The sequence below is a fragment of the Taeniopygia guttata genome, chromosome 7, assembly GCF_048771995.1.
Source record: "Taeniopygia guttata chromosome 7, bTaeGut7.mat, whole genome shotgun sequence".
Lineage (NCBI taxonomy): Eukaryota > Metazoa > Chordata > Aves > Passeriformes > Estrildidae > Taeniopygia > Taeniopygia guttata.
Window position 1 is genome coordinate 38,915,039 of NC_133032.1, and position 24,964 is coordinate 38,940,002.

The 24,964-nt window shown below is 50.0% G+C and overlaps 1 protein-coding gene across 3 annotated transcripts in view; it reads right to left on the reverse strand.

Moving 5' to 3' along the window:
- Positions 1–1,610: 1,610 nt before the first annotated feature.
- Positions 1,611–24,964, reverse strand: part of ACVR1 (activin A receptor type 1) — a 43,261-nt gene continuing 19,907 nt past the window's right edge. For 2 of the 3 annotated variants that reach the window (XM_030278219.4, XM_072931798.1), the window contains exons 2-10: positions 19,151–19,224; positions 18,316–18,582; positions 17,675–17,892; positions 15,305–15,404; positions 14,413–14,559; positions 12,118–12,393; positions 8,186–8,383; positions 3,819–3,949; positions 1,611–2,883 (exon numbers count right to left, since the gene is read on the reverse strand). In XM_030278219.4, the coding sequence (XP_030134079.4) occupies positions 2,749–2,883; positions 3,819–3,949; positions 8,186–8,383; positions 12,118–12,393; positions 14,413–14,559; positions 15,305–15,404; positions 17,675–17,892; positions 18,316–18,582; positions 19,151–19,202 (1,524 nt within the window). In that variant the 5' untranslated portion in view covers positions 19,203–19,224 and the 3' untranslated portion in view covers positions 1,611–2,748. Of the gene's footprint in view, positions 2,884–3,818; positions 3,950–8,185; positions 8,384–12,117; positions 12,394–14,412; positions 14,560–15,304; positions 15,405–17,674; positions 17,893–18,315; positions 18,583–19,150; positions 19,225–24,638; positions 24,757–24,964 lie in introns of those variants that run through there. The other variant, XM_072931797.1, reaches the window with a different exon arrangement.

Below are 24,964 nucleotides of genomic sequence, written 5' to 3' on the forward strand. Positions count from 1 at the left end.
GTTCCTATGGTTTGTGGTCTTATCCTTTTGTTGGTTATCCCTTGTGTGTTCAGAGACGGAATGGAGCCCCAGGAGCAGCTGAGGGAGCTGGGAAGGGGCTCAGCCTGGAGCAAAGGAGGCTCAGGGGGGACCTTGTGGCTCTGCACAGCTCCTGCCAGAGGGTGGAGAGAGAACCATGGTGATCTTGCTGACAGCCCAGTACCCAGCACTGTGGCTGGAAAATCCAAACCCAACCCAGAGCTGTTCCCAGCCTGCTGTTCTAGAACACAGCACTTTGCAGAGGACGCTGCAGCGCAAAGAGCTGGGGCAGGTATTTAACAGGACCACCTCCCTAATGCCCAGTAAGGTGCTGTGACCCAGCGTGGCAGGGCTGGAGGGATGCAGCCCAGCTTCCACCAGCATGGCCAGAGCTGTCACCAACTCTCAGCACAACAGGCTGCCTCTCTCCTCCAAGCCCTGCACTGGAAAACACTGGAGATGTGAAAACTCCAACCAAAATCCTGACCGTACACACCACACTCACACAGCACACTGAACTGCCACCTCTGTCTCTGTCCCCACTCTGCAGTGCCACCTCTTGTCACCCCAGCCTGTCCAGACAGCCCTGCTGGCCTCGCCCCAAGCACCTCCCAGGAGCCTGCCTTGCTTCCCTGGGTTTCAGTCCTGCTGCGGGTCCATCAGCTGTTAGAGAAAGGCAGGCAGGTGTCCCAGCAGGCACGGGGCTCTGCAGAGCTTCAGGCAATGCCAGACCAGCTCCTCACCACAGCTGAGCTGGTCACCAGTGACCTCCCCAGCCCAGCCCAGCCCCGACTGCCCTGTGCCACGGCCAGCCCATCCCTCCTGGGCTGCAGCCGTGTCCCAGCCAGCCCAGAACACAGCTCACACACACACCGATTGAAAGCAAACCCAAACACATTCAGGAATGTGAGTTCCTGCTGCAAACTAAGAGAAGAACTCTCAGAACCCCGCGTTTCCTGGCTTTTTCTCATCACATAAAATTAGAGACCTGGCAGCTGGTGCCAGCCCAGGCTGCTCTGCAGAGCTCCAAGCTGTCTCTCAGCCCCAGGCAGCACCTGCCCCACACTCCTGCACGGTGGAATGAGGCATTGCACTCGCAGGAATGGGACTGGGAGGTGGGGCTGAGAAGGAAAAGTCAGAGCAGAGCAGAACCTGGCAGCCCCAGAGCGCAGGAGGGAACCTCGGAGAAGCGTTTTACCCCGGAGAGGAAGCGTGGAGAGGCTGATCCTTGCCCAGAGCCCTGGGTCACCCGGGGGTCCCTGTGAATGAGGGGCTCTTTTCCAAGGATGAGAGGGCACTGCCAGTGCTGGGCTCCTCCAGGGCAGGGAGAGCACGGGAGAGGCTCTCTCCAAGGAGGGAGAGCAGCGGATGCAGAGCCCGGGCAGAGCCTTTGGTGGCACCGAGCCGAGCGCCTCCCTGGGGCTGGGGGACAGGGCCGTGTCCAGGGAGAGCCCCGCACCTCCCGCTGCCCCTCTGCAGCCTCAGCACCCCGGAGGGGCACGAGCAGCCCCCGGGACCCCCGGGTGCAGCCCAGGGTCCTCACGGGGCACCTGACCGCTGACAGGCAGTAACACAACTAAAACACTCCCACGTTTGACTTGAAAACATTCTATTTAATTTATACAAATAACTACTAAATAGAAAAAGTAGATTAAAACAAAATAGTTATTTTTCTGGCAGAGTTTAAATGCATATTATATAGCTTAGAAGAAATAAAATGCATTTTCCCCACAGCATTCATGACCTAATATTCTAGTTAACTCCTCCATTGCTTTCCTTTCCCAGATCAGTAAGATGCCAGACACAAGGTCCTGTGGGAAATGGCTATATATACGTTCCATATTCCAACTGAAAATATGGTACAGACCACACACCTACAAATGTGAAGCACTTAAAATGTGACTATCGAGTTGTAATATGATAATACAGAAAACAATTCATGTTTCAGGTTATAGTGTGTTACAAAAACGTCTGTGTAAGAAATCATGAAAGAGGCCACATAAAAATAAGCTTTAACTTTATGCACTTATTTTACAGTTTAAAAAACTGGCAAGTGCACTAGTAATAAATAATTTGCAAGTTTTGGATAAACAAGAAATTCCTAATGTTCAGCATTATTGTAAACATCAGTACACATGTAAAATGCAGCTAAAGTCTGACAGTTACATTTTCAGTTTACCAAATTCCTTTCCTATTACTCAGGCATAGATCAATGCAGGATACAGCCAATCATATTTTTGGCAAGTCATGTCGTTAAAATTAACAGTGACAGTGCAAGTAAGGAATGCAAAGAATTCCTAGTGCAATAAAGAAGAGAAGCACAGGCAATATTGCTGATTAAAATTTACCACTTCCATGTGTTCACTTTGGGAGTGATTAGGAGAATTAAAATAAAATATTAAAAAAAATACAAAGGGGAGAAAAAGGAAACAAAAAAAAAAAAAAAAGAAAAAAAAAAGAAAAGAAGCTGTTCAAAGCCATTGTTTAATGCCCTGATCTTGTCGTAGGATTTCTCTGTCGTCCTTCAGGCCATAGCGCAGGCACAGCACGCCCAGCTGAGCCCCCAGCCCGCCCAGGTGCGGGGGAGCAGCGCGGGCGGCCGGGGTCCCCAGTGCTCCCCAGAGCTCCCGCCCCGAGCAGCCCGTGGGGACCAGGGCTGGCAACTGCCCGGCCACAGCCCTCGGGGGCAGCCACGTGCCTTCCTGCCGGGAGAGCACCACGAGGAGAGGGTCAACAGTCAGCTTTCAGTTTGTCTAAGGAATTGTCAATTTTGGTCAAAGTCTTTTTGATGCGCAGGGCTGTCAGTCTGGCCGAGGGGTTCTGGTACCAGCACTCCTTCATCAGCTTGGCGAGGGACGTCAACGTCTGGGGAAGAACAGAAACCACACAACACAGGGGTCACTCACAAATAACTCAGGGAAGCACTGGCTGGGGCCAAGCACTCACACAGAGAGGTTTCATTGCCTAATGAACACTCCATTTTCAGAGCTTCCCACTATTTATCAAATACAGAGCTTACATGTTTTGAAAAGCTCCTTAAGTCTGATAACTTGATTAAAGCAAGAGCACAACTGGCCCGTGGGCTGACTGGAGTGACCAAATAGTGCAGCTTTAAACAACGGAGTGTTGGGGTTTTTCTAATTAAACACTACACAGAATTTCTCTTCAATGAAACCAACTCCTGCAGACCCATGAAGGCAGCTGAGAAGGTACAGAAGTAATAACTGTGATTTCATCAAGATCTAACTGTGATTTCCAGCATGATTTAACTGTCTGGGCTCCCAGCACAGGCACAGCTCCACACCCAAACCTCAGAGATGGGCACTCTGCCTGCCCAGCCCTACAGATTTCAAACTGACTTCCCCAGCTCCAGGGGTAAGGACAAAACAGCTGGGCAGCCAGGAGAGGCCAGACTGATACTGATGAAGAAACATTAACTTGAGCATCAGTCTTTCAAAAAGAACAACAGCCCCTGCTCTGTAGGCAGGAAAGCCCAGCATTCTGTTGTGTGTGCTTGTAAAATGTAGAAAAGCCCTGGACAAGCTTCTCTCCCCTTCACTTCCCCTCAGAGGGAGAACACCCACCAGGAAAAGCAGCTGGAAGGTTTGTTTTTTATTTTTTCCCCAAAAGGCCAGTCTGTGACTGGCTCAGACCTGGCAGTTGTCAGTTTGCTGAGTGCTCCCCAAGCCAGGCCAGCATGTCCCACCCCTGCACAGGTGACGAGGCCACCAAGATCATCCCCCAGCGAGTGACAACTGAGAAAGCTTCCACAGCAACGTCAGAGACCAGCACACACTGACCGGGTCTGAGAACCATCTGTTGGGAATGTTGGGCCTCTGCTGATCCACACAGACCACCTTCCTCATGTCTTCAAAACTGGGATCGTTCGGAACCAAGTCATAAAAGGGTGGTTTGTAGTCTTCCACGATTCCTGGTGAGACACAAACAGACATCACTCAATGACTGAGACAGTGAGCAGCGTTTCTGCAGGGACAGAGGGAGCACAAACCCCACCTGTCTAAGAGGCACAAAAATCCTTTAGAACTTAACCCTACAGTGTCGTGCAGCCTCTGAACAACAGAACAGCACTCATTGCCCCAGGAACAGCTTTTTCAACTCAAAATGTTAGCTAATTGGCTCATATTGCAAGTCCACAAAGTATAAGCTATACCCACTTTGCAGATGCTGGAGCTGAAAGGAGGAGAAGTACATCCCTCGCCAAAGGCCATGTTTTGTAATGCATGCAGCTTTCCTACCTACCAAAAACTGGGATTTCTGTGAGCAAATGGGAAAATGTAAGGTCTCCACTGGGTTTCCTAACAGGCTCAATACACACTTTGGTGCTTCTGTAATTGCTGAAGGAGTCCAATAAGCACATCAGCATTCACAGACCCTCAAACTGGTGCTTCAAAGCATTTCATTCCTTGCTATGAAAACAGTAAAATCCCCAGTGCAACTGGCACCACATGTCATCACAAAGCCAAACACCCGAGAGCCTGTGGCACTCAGGAGCTCAATGCATCTTCATAAAATCACAAACTGGTTTGGGCTGGGAGGGACCTTACAGCCCAGTTCATTCCACCCCTGCAATGGACAGGGACACCTTCCACTGTCCCAGGTTGCTCCAAGCCTGATCCAGCCTGGTGTTGAAACCAACAACCTGGCCACGTCCTAGGGTTTGGCACTGAAGGCAGTTTGTGTGCGTGTGCTCCCCCAAGCCCGTCCCCTGCTCACAGAACGCTGCCAGGCTGGAGCCCCTCTGCCCACTCCCAGGACACACATGCAGCTCTCTGCTTCCCCACTGCATCAGGCTCACAAACCATCTGCAGGGAGCCCAGCCTTCTCAGGAAGCCAATTCACAAACTGGTGTTCAAAGACAGGCATCTAGGTCAGCAGTGTGGAGAAAGCCAGAGCTAATGAGGCCCTCTGTGTCCAGCAGGAACATCAAATAGCTGCTGCTGACAGAAATTCAACAGATTGAAATCTGCTGTCCCACGGCCAGACATGAAATCCAGGAGAATCCCTGCTGCTTTGGATACCCTGAAACTGAAAAGACGTTCTCAACCTTTCCTGCAGCAGTTGAATTTTAGCCTTCCGGTTCTATTGGAGATGAAGACCAAAGTCCCATAGATATTCCTGTGCATACTCAGCAAAAGTCTGTAAACCCCTGTCTGCGATGGTTAGTCAAAGAGGGAAATGGTCTTCAGGAAATCACAAGTGCCTTGGAGAACAGCAGGGTAATTTGGAGACCTGGCTACCCAGGCAAGTTCCCATCAGAAGCACCGGGCAGCCTGCAGTTTGCCCGGTGCTATTCCGACGTGGACACAGGACAAGTGACATGTGCTGCATAAAGCAGCATCACCCACCCTCCTGCTCAGAGCAATTCCCAAACATCACCTGCTGGGTTGAATTCCTATCTTAAGAATCCACTTTACTGTGAGACCTCATGAACACAACCCCCTCTGTGCCCTTGCTGTCACACCTGTCCTGCAGGTATGGCCAGAGACACGAGACAAACAGCCGAACCCAGCTGTCACACAGCTCTGAACACACTCGAGGGCCACGAGGATATTACAGATGAACTTTATCTGTGCAGAGAGTCTGGCTCTCGTTCACTACTGTCATGTGCTCTTTCCCAAGCACAGGGCCCATAACTGCCTGCTGCAAAGCCACGCAGCACTGCAGACAAAGGCAGCGGGCTGGCCTTTGCTCCAGAAGTGCCTGTGGAGCGCTCCAAGCTCTGTCCAGCCCGGCGGGAGCTGCAGCCCGCGGCGCTGCCAGGGAGCCACTCAACCTCTGTCCCAGCGCCGCCACTGACCCGCGACACGCTGCCCTCGCCCGCTGCCCGGGGCCAGCCGCTCCTGCACAGCCTGCAGCACAGCCTGCAGCCTGGGCTCCAGCGCAGCCTGGGCTCCTGCACAGCCTGGGCTCCTGCGCAGCCTGGGCTCCTGCACAGCCTGCAGCACAGCCTGCTGCCTGGGCTCCTGCGCAGCCTGGGCTCCTGCACAGCCCGCAGGTGACTTCTGCCACTTCCAGCACTCCCTCCTGCTCTGTTGGGCCGCAGCCTCTCTGCTCCCCAATCACCTACAGCTCACAGGTACTGCAGTGGCTTCTTGCCTCTACTCCTTACAGAAGGGACCTCAAAGCCCATCCCCTTCCTCTCCTGCCATGGCAGGGACCCCTTCCACCATCCCAGGGTGCTCCAAGCCCCATCCAGCCTGGCCTTGGGCACTGCCAGGGATCCAGGGGCAGCCACAGCTGCTCTGGGCACCTGTGCCAGGGCCTGCCCACCCTCACAGCCAAGAAGAACTTCCTCCCAATATCCCATCTGTCCCTGCCCTCTGGCAGTGGAAGCCATTCCTCCTTTTCTTGTCCTTCCATGCCTTGTCCCCAGTCCCTCTCTGGCTCTCCTGGAGCCCCTTCAGGCCCTGGCAGGGGCTCTGAGCTCTCCCTGGATCCTTCTCCAGGTGAGCACCCCCAGCTCACAGCCTGGCTCCAGAGCAGAGCAGAGGGGCTCCAGCCCTGGGACATGTCCATGGCCCTGAGCTGACTGTAAGTCCAGCTTGTCCTGTGCATGCACAAATCTGACTGCTCAACCCAACACAAAGCACAGCAGCAACACAAACAGAGCGGCAGCTCCAGCCTTGCACAGGGAACAACGACCACACACCAGGGCTCCTCTGAGCAGGAGACACCTCTGAGCTTCTGGTGTCACTGTTGGACACGAGCACAGCCCAGGAAACAAGCACAACAGCTCCCAGGGAGGTGAGCTGTGAGTGCCAGGCACCAGCTAAGCGCCCAACGAGGGAGCACGTTCCAAGAGCAGGGGATGCTCTCCAGGGAACCAGCACAGCTCGATGTGAAGAGAGGCAAACCCAGCTTTGGGGACTGAAATCACATTCTGAGCACAGAGAAAATGCTGGCTGGCTCCTGCTGCAGCACACAGACAACACACAAGTACTTGCTTGTGCCAAAGGAGTTTCCTACCATAGTTTCCTCCTCTTACCGAACAAGAAAATACCAAGAACCACTGTATCACCTGGAAGACCACTGGGTAAGCTTTTAAAAATTTAAAAAATTAAATTAGAATAAATAAAACATTAAGAACTACCAGACTTAGTAGTCATGTTAGACCAACTTCAAGGTCTCTGTGAGCTGAAGCACTAAACCAGGATGAGTCACTGGAAGGCTGTCCACGAGCCCAGGAGAGCACAGGGAGCTGATGAGTGCCTCTGGCCCCCCAAGACACTACCCTCCCTGCTCCTGCAGCTCACTCCCAAAGCCAAAGTCTCACTGCAAAGCAAACAGGGTTATCAGTGACCACCTGACCAGCAACAATTCCCACACAGCTCAATGCACACAGGCCAGGGAAGATGTTTACTCCATCCCAACCAGTGCAAGGGCATGGAATTACTTACAGCAACAGCCAGGAGTACAGAGCAACTGTTCTGTGCAATTGGTATCACCAGCACCTGCAACTTCAGACTGCCCTGATGTGACCAAAGCACAGACAGATCTGCATCACCTAAGTGTTTCCATGGTGGCACTGAGCTCAGCCAGAATCTAATTCCCAGAGCATGCACCTATAAGCAGGTAGGTCTGCAGTGCCATGAGCTCCACACCAACCTGGTGAAGCTGCCAGCACCATCCACCCTTTCTCATTCAAGAGCAGCTCAGGTAAAGCCTCTGTGAGCTGCAGCTGCTGCAGCAATACCTGTGTCCAGTACCAGAACTGTACCTGTGCACATGCCAGTGCTACATTCCAACTTGGTAAAGCAAAAGCAGTCCTGAATTCTGACACCTTCTGCACTGCCTTTCTTTCTGTCCTTTAGCGTTTGTCATGAGAAACAGACACCTAAAAGTATTCACTATGGTTTAATGACACAAGGAAGAAAGATAGAGACCTTGTGATTTAAAATTTTAACAGCTATTTGGTATGAATTATGTCTCACCAGGACTTAGAATGAGCAGGGGACTCTGTTCTCCTCCTTAACAGAAGTGGCAGGTGGAATCAGCCACTGTACCCAACACACCAACAGGTTCCTCAGCATTTCAGGGCTCAAACCGTCGTGTGCACGTTCCTGTGCACGCTGGGGGCGGGTGCTTTGCTGTGAATTACCCCTCCTCAGCTCTCCCAGAGCCCAGGGAAGGAGTCCCAGGCACTCACCGTTGCTGACCATGCGCCTGGCCACCTCCCACAGCACCAGCCCAAAGGCCCAGATGTCCACCCGCTTGTAGGAGTCAAAGCAGTCTGCCTGGATGGTCTCGTCCAGCACCTCCGGAGCCATGTAGCGCTTGGTGCCCACACGGGGATTGTTCCCCACATCCAGCTGGTTTGTGCTTTGGGAATGCATCACTGCAAGGCCTGAGGGACAGAAAGAACAAGCCACTGTTAAGACCCCTTCAACTGCAGCAGCACACGCTGAAAGGCCCCGAGAGCAGCAACCCTGTCAGATGGTTTCTGAAAGAGGAGCCAAGGGCCCAACTGTCCAAAGACCAACGAGGTCAGCTCCAAACCTGCCAGCAAAACCAGCCCTGGGGCCACAGACAGGCCCCTTATCTCCTAAGGGATTATCATCAAGCATTTTATTGCACTCTTGCAAAACATTGTCATGAAGTGTTTTGCAGCCACTGGATGTCCCCAGCACTCCGGGCGCAGATGCACAGAGGCCAAACAGCTGCTGCTTAGAACAAAACAATTTTACACAGCATTCAAATTTATTTATAGACCTTTCGGGTAGGTGGATACACCCGAACTGTGGGGAAGGGAGACGAAAAACACTGCATGAAGGATACACACAAGTTAAAAAAATAAAGCTGGAAAACAAAAACACCGTATTTGCAGCAGTTTGAAAAATAAACATCCTCAAGCAGATCTAAAATGAGTCAGACAAAACCACTCTACCTGGTTTCTACTAATTAGTAAACATTTAAGCAGAGAACATTATGTGAGGGACCAAATTACTGTAAATTTGGAAGCACACAGAGCACTCATTTGGCCATGGTAAACAGAGAGCACTGCAAATTGAGCAGCAGTGGGTGCACAGCAGAGCCAAGTGGCAGAGAGGGTGACACAAACTCTCCCTAATTTCCTCAACAAATCTTCTAAGAATGACATATACTATTTACATTTAACAGGAGTTTATTTTAGGTGAGCCTTAAAAGGCTTTTTACCTCAGTCCCACAAAAACTAACCTGTCACCAGATCATTCATTTGCCCTTCTTTCCAAACAACAGTATGTTCTTTAACGTAACAAAAATTTGGAGAACACTTTTCTACAATTTAAACGCACTTCAAGATATTTCAAGCAGATAAGAATATAGTTATGGCACATCTAGAAAGATCACAGAATATTTTGGGTTAGAAGGATCTTAAAGTTCATCCAGTCCCACCCTGCCATGGCAGGGACACCTTCCACTGACCCAGGTGCTCCAAGCCCTGTCCAGCCTGGCCTTGGGCACTGCCAGGGGTCCAGGGGCAGCCCCAGCTGCTCTGGGCACCCTCACTGTAAAACATTTCCAATATTTAATGTAAATTGACCCTCTTTCAGTTTCAAACCACCCCCCTTGGCCTATCACAACAAACACTGCTAAAATGTTTGTCCCCACCCTTCCTAGGGAGACCTTATGCACCATCTCATCGCCCCAGACTGATGAGAAGTCTGCTCCCAGATCCGAGTACTTCCATCAAATACTGACACATACACGTACACTTTTATGCACTATTTTAAATTCATATTAGGTTATATTATACACTACATATGGCTTATAATTTTTCCTTTAAAAAAGCTTGCAACAGCAAACAAAGGTCAGAAACCACATTTCCCGGCCAACTCTGAGAACATCAGGCCCTCAGAGAACACTTTGATAAAAATTGTAAAACTTCACCGGAGCTGAGCAGAACTGATTGCAGAGGCCGCCAGGTCAAGGAGCACCGGGAGGGAGGCAGGTCAGCACCGCGCAGAGCTGGCAGGGGCAGCGGGGTCGGGACACAGGGCTGTAACCCACCCCAGAGGCACCCTGCAGCCTGGGAGCTGGGGAGCAGCCCCTGCTCCAGCCCAGGCTCCCCTCGCCAGGGGCTCTGCAGGCACTGAGCCCACGGCACAGCAGCTCCTAAACTGGAACCCACTGGTGTGACAGGGCCCAGGGAGCACGCAGCCCAGCCTGCTGCCCAGCCCAGGCCCACGGGCACGGCTCTGCGAGGACAAAGCAGAGCATTCACCAGCTGCCAGCTGAGCAGGGATGCATGCCATCCCTTCCTGACTGTCACACAGCACACCTGAGCCAGCCACGGCTGCTGCTGCAGCTCCTGATCCCGGGTGCCACGGGCCACGGCAGCTCCCAGCTCCGCATCCTCACAGCCACAGCCCAGAGCGTGCAAACAAGACAGAGCCTCACAGAAGGGAGGGCAGCAATGCATGCCAGGAGCAACAAACTCTTTGGTCACTTTCCCTTACAGAGGAGGAACATAGGGAAAATGTGACAGATATATGTTTGAGGAGTTTGCATTTAAAAAAATAGCTATTTTAACCATCATAAAGACTAATCAAGAAGTATTTACTGCTGTATTCTCTTAGAAAAATCTCTCACAGACATCTGAAACCGGTAGATAAATAGTGTAATAGATTTCACTGTACCAGTGCCATGTCAATCAATGCCAGGATACGCTGCACCTCCTCAGAGTGAACTACAAATTTATTTAAAAGCCACTCTGTGACACTTTGTATTTTCAGCTCACTGCTCCATTTGTTACTGTTCTATAGCATGTTTCCAGAGGCCCAAGTATGTGGCTTTCCTGTTGTCCCTAGCTGTATCTCAAGTCCCTCAGGCACAAGTGACAGAAACACGTCTAACACAATTCTGTGCAGTATAATTATTATTTTAAAATTCCCATCTCCTGATACAATTTTTGCCTAGGCAATGGTGCCTCAATACAGCTCTACTACTGTTTTCTCCCTTGTCTTCAGAGAGAAGCAAAGCAAAGTTACTGCCAGCCATCCCTCCAGGGTGTGAAAGAGCCATGCTGCTGTGCCTGCTGCTCAGCTGCTGTGCCTGCTGCTCAGCACCCGCGCACGGTGCTGCAGTCCCAAAGCAGCCGGTGCCAGGACCCACCCGTGGGTCACAGAACGCTGTGCACAACTCGGGCTGACAGAGCCGCGGGGCCCGACAGTGAGCGCACGGCTCAGCCTGTCCGGGGCAGGACACGCTGCTCCAGAAATGAGGTGTGAGGGCGCTGGGAACGGGAACGGGATCGGCCCGGGAACGGGATCGGCCCGGCAACGGCATCGGGATCGGCCCGGGAAAGGGAACGGCATCGGCCCGGGAAAGGGAGCGGCATCGGCCCGGGAACGGGAGCGGCCCGGGAACGGGATCGGCCCGGGAACGGGAACGGCATCGGCCCGGGAACGGGATCGGCCCGGGAACGGGAACGGCCCGGGAACGGGATCGGCCCGGGAACGGGATCGGCCCGGGAACGGGATCGGCCCGGGAACAGGGACGGGATCGGCCCGGGAACAGGGACGGGATCGGCCCGGGAACAGGGACGGGATCGGCCCGGGATCGGCCCAGGAACGGCATCGAGCGAGCGAAACCGGGAAAAGGCCCCAAAGCGCGGCTGGGCTGAAGCCGCCACCTGGTGGCCGCGGTGGGCACTGCAGGGAGCGCCAGCGAGACGGGCAGCGCGGGGGCAGCGGACAGGGGTCAGGGGTCACTGCGGACAGGGGTCAGGGGTCACTGCGGACAGGGGTCAGGGGTCACTGCGGACAGGGGTCACTGCGGACACTCGGACAGGGGTCACTGCGGACACTCGGACAGGGGTCACTGCGGACAGAGGTCATGAATAGGGATCACTGACAGGGGTCACTGCAGACACTCAGACAGTGGTCACTGAGGACGGGAGTCACAAACGGGGGTCACTGCAGACACTCGGACAGTGGTCACTGCAGACAGGGGTCAGGGGTCACTGCAGACACTCGGACAGTGGCCACTGCAGACAGGGGTCACTGCCGGGTCACTGACACACCGCCCTGCGCCCCCAGCACCCCTCACCCCTCCAGCCACAGCCCCCTGCCAGTCTGGACGAGCAGGAGCTGCGCTCACCCAGGTCGGCGATGCAGCACTGCCCGTTCTTCTTGACCAGGATGTTCTTGCTCTTGAGGTCGCGGTGGGAGATGGCCGGCTTGCCCTGCGTGCCGAAGATCTCGATGTGCAGGTGCGCCAGGCCGCTGGCGATGGACAGCACGATGCGCAGGCAGCTCACCGTGTCCAGTGTGGTCAGCTGCAGGTAGTCGTACAGCGAGCCCATCTCGTGGTAGTGTGTGATCAGCCACAGCTGCGTGCTGGAGTTCCTGGAAGTCATATCAGACGCAATAAAACCTAGAGGGAGAGAAGAGGAGAAACATGCAAATAAACTGACAGAGCTTCAAGACTCCCCCAGGAAAGCAGCTCTGCCAGCCGGAGCAGGTGCTGATAATGCCAAGGTTTGGGTGTGACCCGTACAGCCCATCCACCCAGCAGCTGGGCTGATGATCCTGGAGGGTCCCTCCAGCTCGGAATGTTCTGTGACAAGGTGAACCAACACTGCTGGCCACGCTTGCAATGCACAACTTGTCCAACTACAACTGCACTGCAGATGACTGCAGGTACCACTGCGATGAAAACAAAGCCAGCAAATGCTGGAACTCTAACTCACATCTATTCACAAGACCCCATTTACATATCTGTCAGTCACATCAAAAAACTACTTGTCAGAACCACACACTTTAAAAATATTTTTATTTTTCCTTCTTTTTGAAGGACTTGGGGGTGGGGAAGACCCCAAGTTTGCAGCACATTTGCTGCTGCCCACTTTGAGAGGGTCACACTGGAAAGCAGAAACTCCTCAAACATCAAGCCATGAACAACCATTTCCATTTTTAGAGTCACAGGCAGCCAGTGCAGGCTGCTGAGTAAAGGGTTAAACGTGTGGCCCAACCACAATGATCTTCTATGAAGAATTTTCTGTTCAAAACTCACGAACCTCAAGACTTGCCTTCAAAAACATAATGTCTTAAAACTGAAACCCAAATTCAGGGGAAGCTCCCTTCCTGTCACCTCTGAATAAACCCACATAGTGACCTCAACAGCTTTAGCTGGGAACAACAAAAGCTTTATTCCCAACTCAAAGGAACAAATCATGTTTATGAAAACCTCACAAACATTTGCCAGAAAGAACACCCGCTGCTTTCTCTCCTAAAGTCAGACTTGTGCACAATGCGACATTTCTGTAATCTGTGATACTGTTTAATATTGCATCTAAAAGTCTCTAAAATAGCCAACGAATTTGACAGTCATCAAGAAAGACTAAACACAGGCAGAGCTCCAAAGAAAATATGCAATGGAATTTCTGCCAAGTCACTTGCCCTCTTGGGAAGGGAAGTTCAATAATTCACATTTCAGGAGGCCACCAAATTATTTTTGTAGTAACAAAGGAACTGCTTCAGGAAACACACAAATGTCTAGCAGAGTGAGCTAGAGAGCCAGGGAAAGTTCTCTGACAGGAAGCAAGAATAAGGAGTCAAAGGAAAACTGACTGAAGACAGATTCTGCGTGAAGCAGTGTCAGCACTTAAAATGTGCTGCTGCTTTTATTTGCAGAGGTGGCACACCAGTGACAGAAGGGCACGACTATTAGGAATCAAAGGGCTGATTAAACCTCAGACATGGCTCAACACAATAAAGCCACTTTCCCAGTTCTTAGAACCAAGCACATGAGGTATGAGTGATGCACAAGGTTCATTTACTTTCCCATTTACAGGGAAAAAGATACATCATGCAGCTATAACTGAAGTTTAAACACCAAAAGAGCTTACTCTCACCCTGAGCAGAACAATTAAACACAAGAGAATACTGGATTCATATTACACCTTACTTAGTCATAAGGAAAAGTATTCAAATCCCTAAATCTCATTATAAACTCCTCCCACCTTTTCTCCCTCCATTTCTGCAGGGAAACTGAGATTACAATCCAACACAGATCCACCAGAGCTTCCCCTAGCCCTGGGCAGGACTCTGCCATGAGAGCTGCAGGAGCCAGCCCCTTCCACAGGGCTCTGTGGCACCTCCACTGCTTTCTGTGTGCTCAGCTGCCAACACCTGATTGTCTGGCTGATTAACTGCTTCCTGCTGGAATATTGCAGAGCAGCAAGTCAAGCTGCTATGACACATCCCCCTCTTGAGACTCAGCCCCTCCTGGAAGTCTCTCCCTGAAAATTTCTCTTCAGCTGATTATCACAACACAAGAACACAGAGACTGCGAGCTGCCTGGTGAGCATGCAGTGCTTCACAGGTGACCTGTCCAGGTAACTCACCTTTACACCAGACACACCAGGATACAGAACGTGCTTGTCCTACTTACCTAAAATATTCTCGTGCCGCAGCAGTACAGTGTTGTACAGCTCAGTTTCCCTGAACCAGGACTTTTCATCCCTAGAAGAGAAGATCTTCACAGCAACATTTTCTCCTTGCCACTGACCCCTCCAAACTTCTCCATAACGGCCCTTTCCTGGTGGGGGAAAAACACAGAAGTTGTCAAGGAACAGCCAGCCTTCAGCAGGCAGAACTCCTGTCATGAACCAAGCCTCACACCAGGCGCTCTCATCTCCCTGCATGCACTTCTTTCCACTGGAGCCACACTGTGCTCCAGCACCCCTCGTTTGTCCTGGCTGCTTTACCTGCAAGGCCTGTGAGTGTGGATCTCCCCTCCCTGCATACCAGTGCAGTATGGAGGGCTTGAACTGGGAGCTGTCACCGTTCACCTCCAGCAATGAAAGAGGTTTTGCAGCTGAAGTGACTTAGGCAGCACATGGCAAAGTCCACGTGCACAACACAGAGCTGTCAATTCTGCAGCAAGGACAGGAAGGAAATGTAATACTGGGGATAAAGCCCTTACATTTCTACTCCATCATCACCCCTTGCAACATGATTTAAAGAAAACAAAAACCCAAACCCATCCACAAAGGAAAAAAGGATTAAAAACCACCAGCCCCACCAAAACCAAACCCTGTCCTGTGCAGATCAGGACATACTGTCTGCAAGTCAAGCTTTTTACCCCTATAGCTTCCTCACCTCTTCAGTGCCTGCATAGCATCTTGGCTCAATGTCAATGCCTCCAGGTATCTTTGACCCAAATGCTTCCTAAACTCAACTAACACCACTCAATAATAAAAATAAGCTGAAGAAATATGTAATGAATCCTTAAAATTAACACCAAAGCTCTACAAAAAACCAAACACCCAGAAGACACCGACCTACACACTCCACAAGTGTGATCTGGCGAGCCACCGTTCTTTGCACCAAGAAAGGAAGTCCAGAGCCACTTCCAGATGTGCAGGAATGGTCCAACAAATCCTGTTCAGAAGGAAAAGCACAAGTTTAGGACCCCTGAGAAACCCCATTTTCCCCTGCATGTTTACATGCACAAAGGATAGGTTAGGTTAAAGTCTGGGAGTATCTCTGTGGCTCTGGGGATGCCATTTGGTCACTTGGGGTCAATGACATTTGTTTAGTACGTCATTATTTCTTTAGTAAGTGTAATAACTATATGACAACAAATGTGTATGCACTGGAAGCCCACTCCTGGCAAACCAGCTATCCTCTGTCATGAGATTCTGCCCTTTTTCAGCACTTCACTCTTCTTTTACTTATCTTATGTCCTCCCAGCTGTTTCTGATACCTATCCAAGCTTGGTGCAGGTATTTAAAACCAAAACCAGTTTTCAAATAAAAGAGGTGAAGGGATTTTCCAGCATCACCTACACAAGATTTGCCACTGATACTCCAGAAAAACTTCTGTAACAAATCTTTCTTAAAAGCTTTATCAGTTTCTGGTATTTTTAGTGCATAAAAAGCAGACTTTGAGCTGTAAGCTTATAATAAACATGAGTGAGATCCTGATTGAATATTAAAATCCCATTAGCCTTGTAAAATGCTAATGCCCAGCTATTTCCACAGCCAGGAGTTTAGTTCAAAGCATTAACAACTATTGCTGGACTCTTTCTTTACAAAGGAAAATAGGATAAAAAAGCCTAAACATAATCAACTTTCTATTATTACCAGAAAACTGCATTGCTGTGCTTGGACCAGATATCCATGAAATCTCCTTTCTTCTAAGAACCTCTTAATGAGTGCTCAAGAAAAAGATAACCTAAGAGTGACAGAGACTACCTTACTTTTTAACACAAACTAAGGGCCTATTTTCCTTCCTGCTTGCATCAGAGGCAAAACAAAAGCAACAAAACCAAAAAAAAAAACATCCCCAAACTTATCTACAGCAACTGAAAAAACAAGATTTGAAGAGGCCAGAGCTCCTTCCACTAAGCAGCTTAGGGCTTTAAGCACTTGGTACACTGCAGAGACTAATCCTAAATGTAAACTTACTTAATCTGTGACAAAACCAGTGACTTAAAACACAATGGAGAACAAAAATCTGGAATCTAGAAGACTCGCTGTTCAGATGAATATTTGGGCAGAGGAGCTACCGATTACATTTTGTCCATCAGCCACACTGGGAGGTAGAGCAGCAGTGCTGGCACCATTCAGCACAGGCTCAGAGGGTCTGACAGCTCCCAGCTCTTTGAAACAGAATTTTGATTTTTTTTCTTCGCAGGTTTTATCACCATTTCCACATAACATTAAATAACTACAAGTACAAGAGGTCTGCAAATGGCTTGAAATGATCCTGCACACATAAGATGGAAGAGCTGGTAAAAGCTGAAGTCAATGCTTAAGGACAGATCACTGCTTTGTGGGCTCATTAAACAGAGCCAAAGGCACCACAAAAAAAGGAAAAAAAAATATTAACAGACATAGGCTACTCTTCAGCCCCGAAGTGAAAGTGCATTATGGTGGGACAGCACCAAAATAGAAAATGTTTTCTAGCCTCTTAAAGTCGGGGACATTTTATCTCAGCAATGCAAGGAGAAGAAAACTCTGCATTGCTTCAGGAACACACTCCATCGGCCTGAAGTTTTACTTGCTCTGCTCAGATAAAGTGAGGGACATTTGTGCTCTGGCCTCCAGGAAGGGACAGTCATCTGCAGAAAGGGAACACTTCCCAGCTCATTGTATTTTCCAGAAACCGCATGAGCATATTTTGAAAACTGAGCTTTGAGTAAGACTTGCACATTTCTTAGAACTCCTCCTCCATCAACAAAATGTCACTGACATCCCAGTCATCTCAGAGTCCTGCCTGAGACCATGGCAGTCTGAAGGTTATAATTGTCAAAATTATCTGTGTTTTCTTCCCAGCCCTTCAGGCTGTTGTATATCAAACACGCAGCACAATTCTTCACCTCTCCCATCACTTCAGGCCACCCAACAGCCAGGTACACTGTGTTCTGATGTGCTGACACTGTTTCCAGAACACAAACAGTTTAGAGCGATCCTCCAGTCCAAAGGACCTACACTTGCCACACCCATCTTTTGGTTAAAATTCATTAATACTACAGTTTTGGGAGCACAGGAACAGCACCACTGCAGTCCTGAGGCCAAGTGGCACCCCTGGCCAAGGGGGATCACTAAGAGCAAAGCATGCTCTTAGTGATGTGGCCACACAGAAGGAAGAGAGGGGAGTTTGGAAGTGAGGAAAACTCACACCCTGCACACAGGCAGGTCACTTACTGCCAACGTGCTGTCCCCCACGTTCGAGGCAATGAGGCCCTCGATTGTGCCATATTCTGCATCCCTAGAATTGAGCCTCTCCATGTGGTTTTTCTGTATTCTCCGTATGATCAGCACAGCTACTGCAGAAAAAACTATCAACACTACCACAGGAGCCAGGATAACGATGATTAGTGTTTCCATGCTGTAACCTGCAGCTTCTCCTTGAAAGGTTTGCCCTTGGGAAAGAGGGGGGAAGGGAAAAAGTGTGAAAAGAGAAAATAATAATTTTGGAGATTCCCAGAGAAAGTCTTTAAACCCATTAGCAGTGACACCAACCCTGACCTCGGTACCCACCCAGCGTGGCAGAGAGGCTGTGGCACAGCCAGGTGTGAGCACACCTGCACGGAGGATGCACTCCCTGTGGAACAGCACAGCCCTCACCTGCACCGAGCCACTTCTCAGAGGCAGTGCCTCCATCCTGACCCCAGCCACACACTGCAGCCCTGCCTGCCCCAGCCCGGCATCAGATGTGTGCCAGCAGGCCCAGGGTGGGGCCCAGGGCACAAAGGCCACCCCGTGCCTCCCTTCAGCCAGCACTGCAGGGCAGACCGAAGCCACCCCCTCTCTCAGAACGCACTGCTGCTGAGCTAAGCTCTCACCTTTGGACGAGGGCAGCTGCGCAGTGATGTTCATGTTGCACAGGTGTCCCTGGCAGCACTCCACGGCCTGGTTGGGGGACGGAGGCGTTTTGCACGTCATTTTCCGTTGCTCATAGACCTGGAAGCAGCCCTTCTGGTAAACCTTGGCCCCGTCATTAATGCTCAGGGAAGCAAAGCAGCGCTGGCCTTGGCACCGATCCCCGTTCCCACAGGATATGCCTTCACACACACATTCGTAGGGGACCATCTTGAGCTTCTGTTCATCATCTGCAAAAGGAAAGAGTCAAGGAAAACAACATCTTCCTGTTCTTAATAGCTTCAGTTAGAGGTAATGAAATCAAAAGACAATAACATCTGCTTAAGGGAAGCAACAGTGTTTTCAGGTAGTGCTGAAGAACCACTAAGTAGGAGGTAACAATTCTAATTCAGCTATTTCAGCATGATGAAGATATGCCACAGCAGACATAGAGATCTCTCTCAAGTAAGTTAAAATTTAAAACTGCGAAAACCAAGTTACTCCCAGAAAGCCTTTATTCAATGTTTTCCAATGGCTGTTTGCGAGGTGGAGCACCCATCTTTCAGGAGCTCATCTCTCAGAACATCCAAGAGATCTTCAAATGAACCATTCCTTCCTCTCCGTGGCAGTGGAAATACTATTCCCTTTTTCTGAGGCAAACCTTAAACACACTGCATGTCACAAAAGCGTCACATGCACACAGCTGTGTAAACCAGTTACAGAAGTCACTTTCCAAAGCCAATGCCCTCACTGGAGCAATCAATCATGGAAGAGTGACCAAACACCACACTGGAAACCCCGACCCCACACAACACTCACCTTGCCAGCTCGGGGATGGGAACGCCATCACCATCAGTACAGGGAGAATCATAACTCCATCAACCACCCTGGAGCTGCAGAAAGGAGAGACACAAGAGTTCTGTAAGATTCCATTGCTGTCTTAAAATGGAACCACCCCAAAAGCAGTCTTTAGCCATTCATTAATTCCTTACACAAAACACAACCCAACATCGACTGGACCCCTTTTTACCTCTGTCTTGTTTCCTAAATAATTTCCTTCACTTATAAAATCCATGCATTTACTGGAACATCTTTTTAGATCCACAGAGACATCACATGCAACTACCAGGTAGATACAGAAGCTTGTAGTAGGGAAATATGAACCCTCCAGTACCAAGCAGGGATACAATACAGATGATACCTTCTTTGAACCGCTTACTAAAAGTTAAGTTATTGTTAAACTGAGACGGTGGTCTGTAAAACTGTATTATCTAGCCTTTGAGGGGAAACAGAAAAGATCTCCACCAGAAAACTCAGAGTAACTTCCATTAACCAGCAAAAACCATCGCTGGATGGCAAGAAAAAGACTGAGGTGTATTTAAGGAAGATGCTGCTCTCTGAAGAGCAATTTCCCAGTTTAAGTTGCCTCTCCAAGCATTTTCCTTTTGATGGCCCCAGTCCATTTCCCTGCTGCTGGAGACAGTAACTACACCTTGTGCAACAGTCCTGGCTGATTCCAGCATAAAGCAGAGGCACATGCTCCCTCTAAAACAGGAAATAAAGGAGCTTGCCTTTCTATTTGAAGTTTTCTGTTTCCAATATTTGCCATGATACTTGATCTTTACAAGAAAATAACATACCACTCTTTACTCCACTTTTTTACTGTGAAACAAAGATTCTGAAAAGAAACTTTTCTGCAGTTTCTTTGGATTTAACCCAACAGCTAGGGCTGGTGACTCCGAATGGTTTGTCTGTCCTGTGCTGGCTGGTTCCTGCAGAGACTCTCCGGCCTAGTCACATGGAACAAAATGTTCCTTATGTGCAGGCATTTGTCTTCATTTTTCTGATTTAATTCTAATTGAAGCAGATGAAAATTGAAAATAAATCTGATATTGCAGCTTTCCTCTCAGATCTCTTCTGTTGTGCCTTTTCAAATCATTAGCACTCCTTAAGTGCTCAGTGGTGAAAGACAAGCCATTACTTCTGTATTTATTTCCAGTAATTGATTTGTCATCAGTTAAAATGATCATAAAGTTCTGACCCAAGTATTCAGTTTTCGCCCCCACAGAAAGGCCCAGGCAGCACTGACCAGTTCGCCTCCCAGAACAACACTCTCCCTTCCAAAGAGCCATTCCCAAGGAAGCTTCTCCTAGTTGTCCTTGATGCACCCAAGGCATCAGTAACCCCTGCTGATACATAACCCTCACCAACCATGCTGCAAACCTGATCAGAGCGAGTTAAACAGCAGGGAGCAATGCACAGAGGCAGCTTAAAGCAGAGGAGAGCTCCTGTAAGACACCCACCCCGTGTCCTCACCACCAAACCAAAGGCTGCACCAGTCCGTGCAGCCCAGGCCACTCTGGGCTTTGGGCAGGGCTCGCAGCCCTCGGCACGGCCCAGCCACACCACCGGGACGGGTCAGCTGCAGCGGGGGACTGGAGGAGGGACGGAGCTGGGAGGGAGACTCTGACTGCCACAACACACTGATTCTCCCTCAAAAATTATTTGAGAGCATGAGTTCAAAGGTGGTCTGCTCACTGCTTAAAAAAATTACTTTGTCAAAGCAATTCTTGCACATTCATAAGCACTGAAGTCTGGTTCTAGTGACACCAGCAAGCACCCCCTTCCAGCTACTGCTTGTTTAGAGAGAAAGAAAATACACATTTTAATGGAAGGAACAAAACATCCTTTAATAAATCCCCCCAAAAAATTCCTATGGATTTAAAGATCCATGAGATAACCAGTTATGATCTGGTACCTGTATTCACAATAACTTTTTTCCCAAGGGAAGGGTTGGGATTTAACCCAGATAAATGAAGAAGAATTAACAAGCAACCAGCAAAAATACACAAAAGGTATTTTCCTTTTGCCGTTTGATTGGAGCTGCAGGCCGTGCCCTATGGAACTGCAGCACAGCAGCAAGAGCCACTAGAGGGCATGGGGAACGTGGGCAGGGATGCAGGGATCCCAGCGCTCCATGGCGTGCTCCACGCACAGGGATGGAGGTGCCAGCGCTCCCTGACACACAGGGATGCAGGGATCCCAGGGCCACACCTCACAGCCACAGATGGATGCAGGGATCCCAGGGCCCTGTGTCACACTCCATATCCACAGAGGCAGGGATCCCAGGGCCCTGTGTCACACTCCACACCCACAGAGGGATGCAGGGATCCCAATGCCCTGTGCCACACTCCACACCCACAGAGGGATGCAGGGATCCCAGGGCCCTGTGCCACACTCCACACCCACAGGGCAGGGATCCCAGCATCCCATGCCATACTCCAGATGCAGCAGTACTGGACACCATAGGGCAGAGCTGGAGACTCTGTGTCGGAGCTTCAGCCACATACAGGGAAATGTGGATCATTTGGGTTTAATCTCCTCCTGCAAAAGCACATTATCATTGGAAAACCAGAACTTGCTATTGATGGAAAGGTCTTTTTCAAAGTGGCAGCTCCCAGATTTCCAAACAAACCTGCAGTGCAGTGCAGGCAAGGAAGGAACTCTGGCTCCTGGGCAGGCCAGCATCTGCTCCAGGGCCAGCTTTGGATTCTGAAGAAGTCCTTTAAACTGGCTCTGGAAGCCCAAATGAACAATGAGCCAAGCACAAGGCAGACCAAAGGCTTGGTGAAGACATCCAACATAGCACAGAGACACACAACTGGTTCAGGTAACAAGAGTCTATAGAATCCTTATGCTTTGTAGTCATAAAGGCCCAACACTGCAAAATCCACCCTGAAACTCCAACACTTGTTCCACTTTCACACCTAATATTGCTCTCTCCTTTCTTCCTAAGAAAACCGTGTCCTGACAAAACACTCCTGTATGGCCTTACAGCAATGTGGGGTGAAGTTCTGTACTGGGACTGTCAGGACAGCAGCTGCAAGAAGCCAGAGGGGAGAGAAGAACCAGTTCAGACAACCCAAAACACCACAAGCAGCCCTGCAGGCAGTGGCTGTTGGGAAGTGGCCTTTAGTCCCCAGAACCAGCACTGAGCACAGATCACAGCAGAGTGAACCCACTAGTGCAGGAACTTCAGGCTGCATTTCATCTCCATACGACACCGATATGGGAAGATGAACATGAGAGCAGCTCAGACCTTCCAGATGAGATCAGAAGCACCCAGATATCGCTGACAGTCCCAGTGGCCCCCTGCCAAGAGCCCCAGGGCTGTACATATTTTGCATGTACCTCACCAGATTCCTATCAAAAGAAAACATCCACAATACTGGATCACACTAGTGCCATCCACAACAGCCACACAAGAGCTAAATTCATCCACAGCTGTGTCTTCAGAAGGAGAAATGTGCATTTAAAAGCAATAATTCACGGCTTGCTCTTTAATTGAATCTCACACAAAGGAGGTGCAACTCCCGAGCAGCCCCACAAAGGCATTCCTTGCATCTGAGAGCGACGACCTTGGGCAGTCCTTTTTTACAGTCTACACTTGGCTGCCAGAATTCAGAAGACTGAATCCAGCCACCAACTCCATTTGGTACCCACCTGCACAAGGCACACATCCACACCTCACAGCTCCAAGAATGTGTCAAAGTGCCATCCAGAAAGACCAAATGTCTCAGATTCGAGTGACCACAAACACAGAAAGAGTGAAGGATGGGATACTGGTTCTTCTGTAGTCATGTACAAAGCAAAATCACAGCACTGCTGAGTAAGAATGAAAACACTACATAAAAGGCAACTACACAAGGTAAAGGGTCCTGGAAGTTTCTTCCAGTCTGTAACTCTGGCATGTTCACAAAGAGTTCCCTTGGTTCTTTTAAGAAAAAGAAAAGGTAGCAAAGCATGAGTGTTACATAAAAATAAAAACAGCCTGCTCCCAGGGAACAGGGACAGGACAAGAGAAAACAGCATCGAGCTGTACCAGGGGAGGTTCAGGTTGCATACTGGGGAAAATTCCTTAACGGAAAGGGTTGTCCAGCCTTGGCACAGGCTGCCTGGCACTGTCCAGGGCAGTGGTGGGAGTCCCCATCCCTGGAAGGATTTAGAAGTTGTGCGGATGTGGCACATTAGATTAGTGATGGCCTTGGCACTGCTGGAAGAATGATGTGACTTCATGGTCTCAGAGGGCTTTTCCAGCAGATACCACTCAGTGATTCCATGTGGGCAGCAGAACCTCCCTGTGGCTGCAGGAGGCAGAAGGCACTCGCCCCAGTGTAAAAGCTCAGGCTGTGTGCAGGTATTGCATCAGTACAGGGGTCTGAGGCAACCCACTGACAGACTGCTTACTCAAACAATGAAGCAAGCACAGACACTTTTAAATTGATCTGCAACTTCCCAGTGCTTTGAAGACACACGTGCATCTTTTCATTTTGTGTATCTTTCCGCCTTTGCTGCCTTGAGGGGTAATTAAATCCGCCAGGAGGCAAGTACCAAGGATTAGCACTGCCCTGTGGAACTGCCTTCCCCTGCAGAGCCTGCGCCCAGCAGCATCACTCGAAAGCCTCACGCACGAAGTCACTGGCTGTGGCTCCCTGACCACACCAGTGCTGGGAGCACCTGCACAGCGAGGAGTGCAATCCCAGTGTGCAGAGAAGCAGCACACAATGAACACACCGGGGTTTGCAGACCCGTCAGCCCTGAGCGCTCAGCTTCAGCTCTCACCTCACATGAGCCATGCCCGAGGCACTGCACAGGTATCTGCTCAGGACACCTAGATACACACGAATTACTGTGGCTTCTCACACATTTCACATACAGAGGTGTTATTTTATTATGCTACACACGTTTCCTTGTACAGGTATTCTTACAGGGCACACAGACAGCTCCTACCAGAGGAGCATTCTGTAACTACCAGAAAAAGGCTCCATTGCACATGCAAAGCTCCCCAGACACTTTCCCTGTCAGACAAGTCATAGCTACAGACAACTTTGAATACCACTCTGCCAAGGCCATCCTAGATACCCACAGAGTGAGGAAAGCTCCCATCGTCTGGTGACTTCATCTATGCTGAGGCCTTGGGTTTAGAAGGCAAAGAGAGCACCCCTGCACATCCTGCTGCCAGACTACCACACTTTTCCCCCTGGAATGGTTCTCTCTCCAAAGACAGTATACTCTCACAACTCAATACAAAACTGCCAATGAAGATACAAACTCTGTCCAAACAGAACACCTGAATTTATCCAGCAGCTGTAAGTTCCAAAAAACAAACATTTTCAACTGAGAGATTATGGGGAATTGTCTGTAAAAGTTGTTTCTGAATAGTTTAGGTAAAAAATATTAAAATAGCCACAAAAACTGAAAATGCACCCAGTAACAGAGACTAATTTTCAACTTACTCAAAGCCTACCTCTCCTAGAGTTGGCCTGCTTTCCTGCAGCCAGCAAGAGTGTGTCTGTTCCAGACGTTATCTGTGCCATGTGTGATGAAGGAGCTCAGGCAGGAACACAGCCCCAGGCGTTCCAGGACTGCCCATCACACACTGCTGCTGCTGTATCCCGGTGTGTCCTGGCAAGGGAACATGGGGACAGGCACAGCACTCAGCCCCACTCCCACGGGCACAGCAAGGGCACAGCCAGTGCCACAGGACACGGCTGTGCCACCCCCAGCAGCCCCAGTGCCACAGGACACGGCTGTGCCACCCCCAGCAGCCCCAGTGCCACAGGACACGGCTGT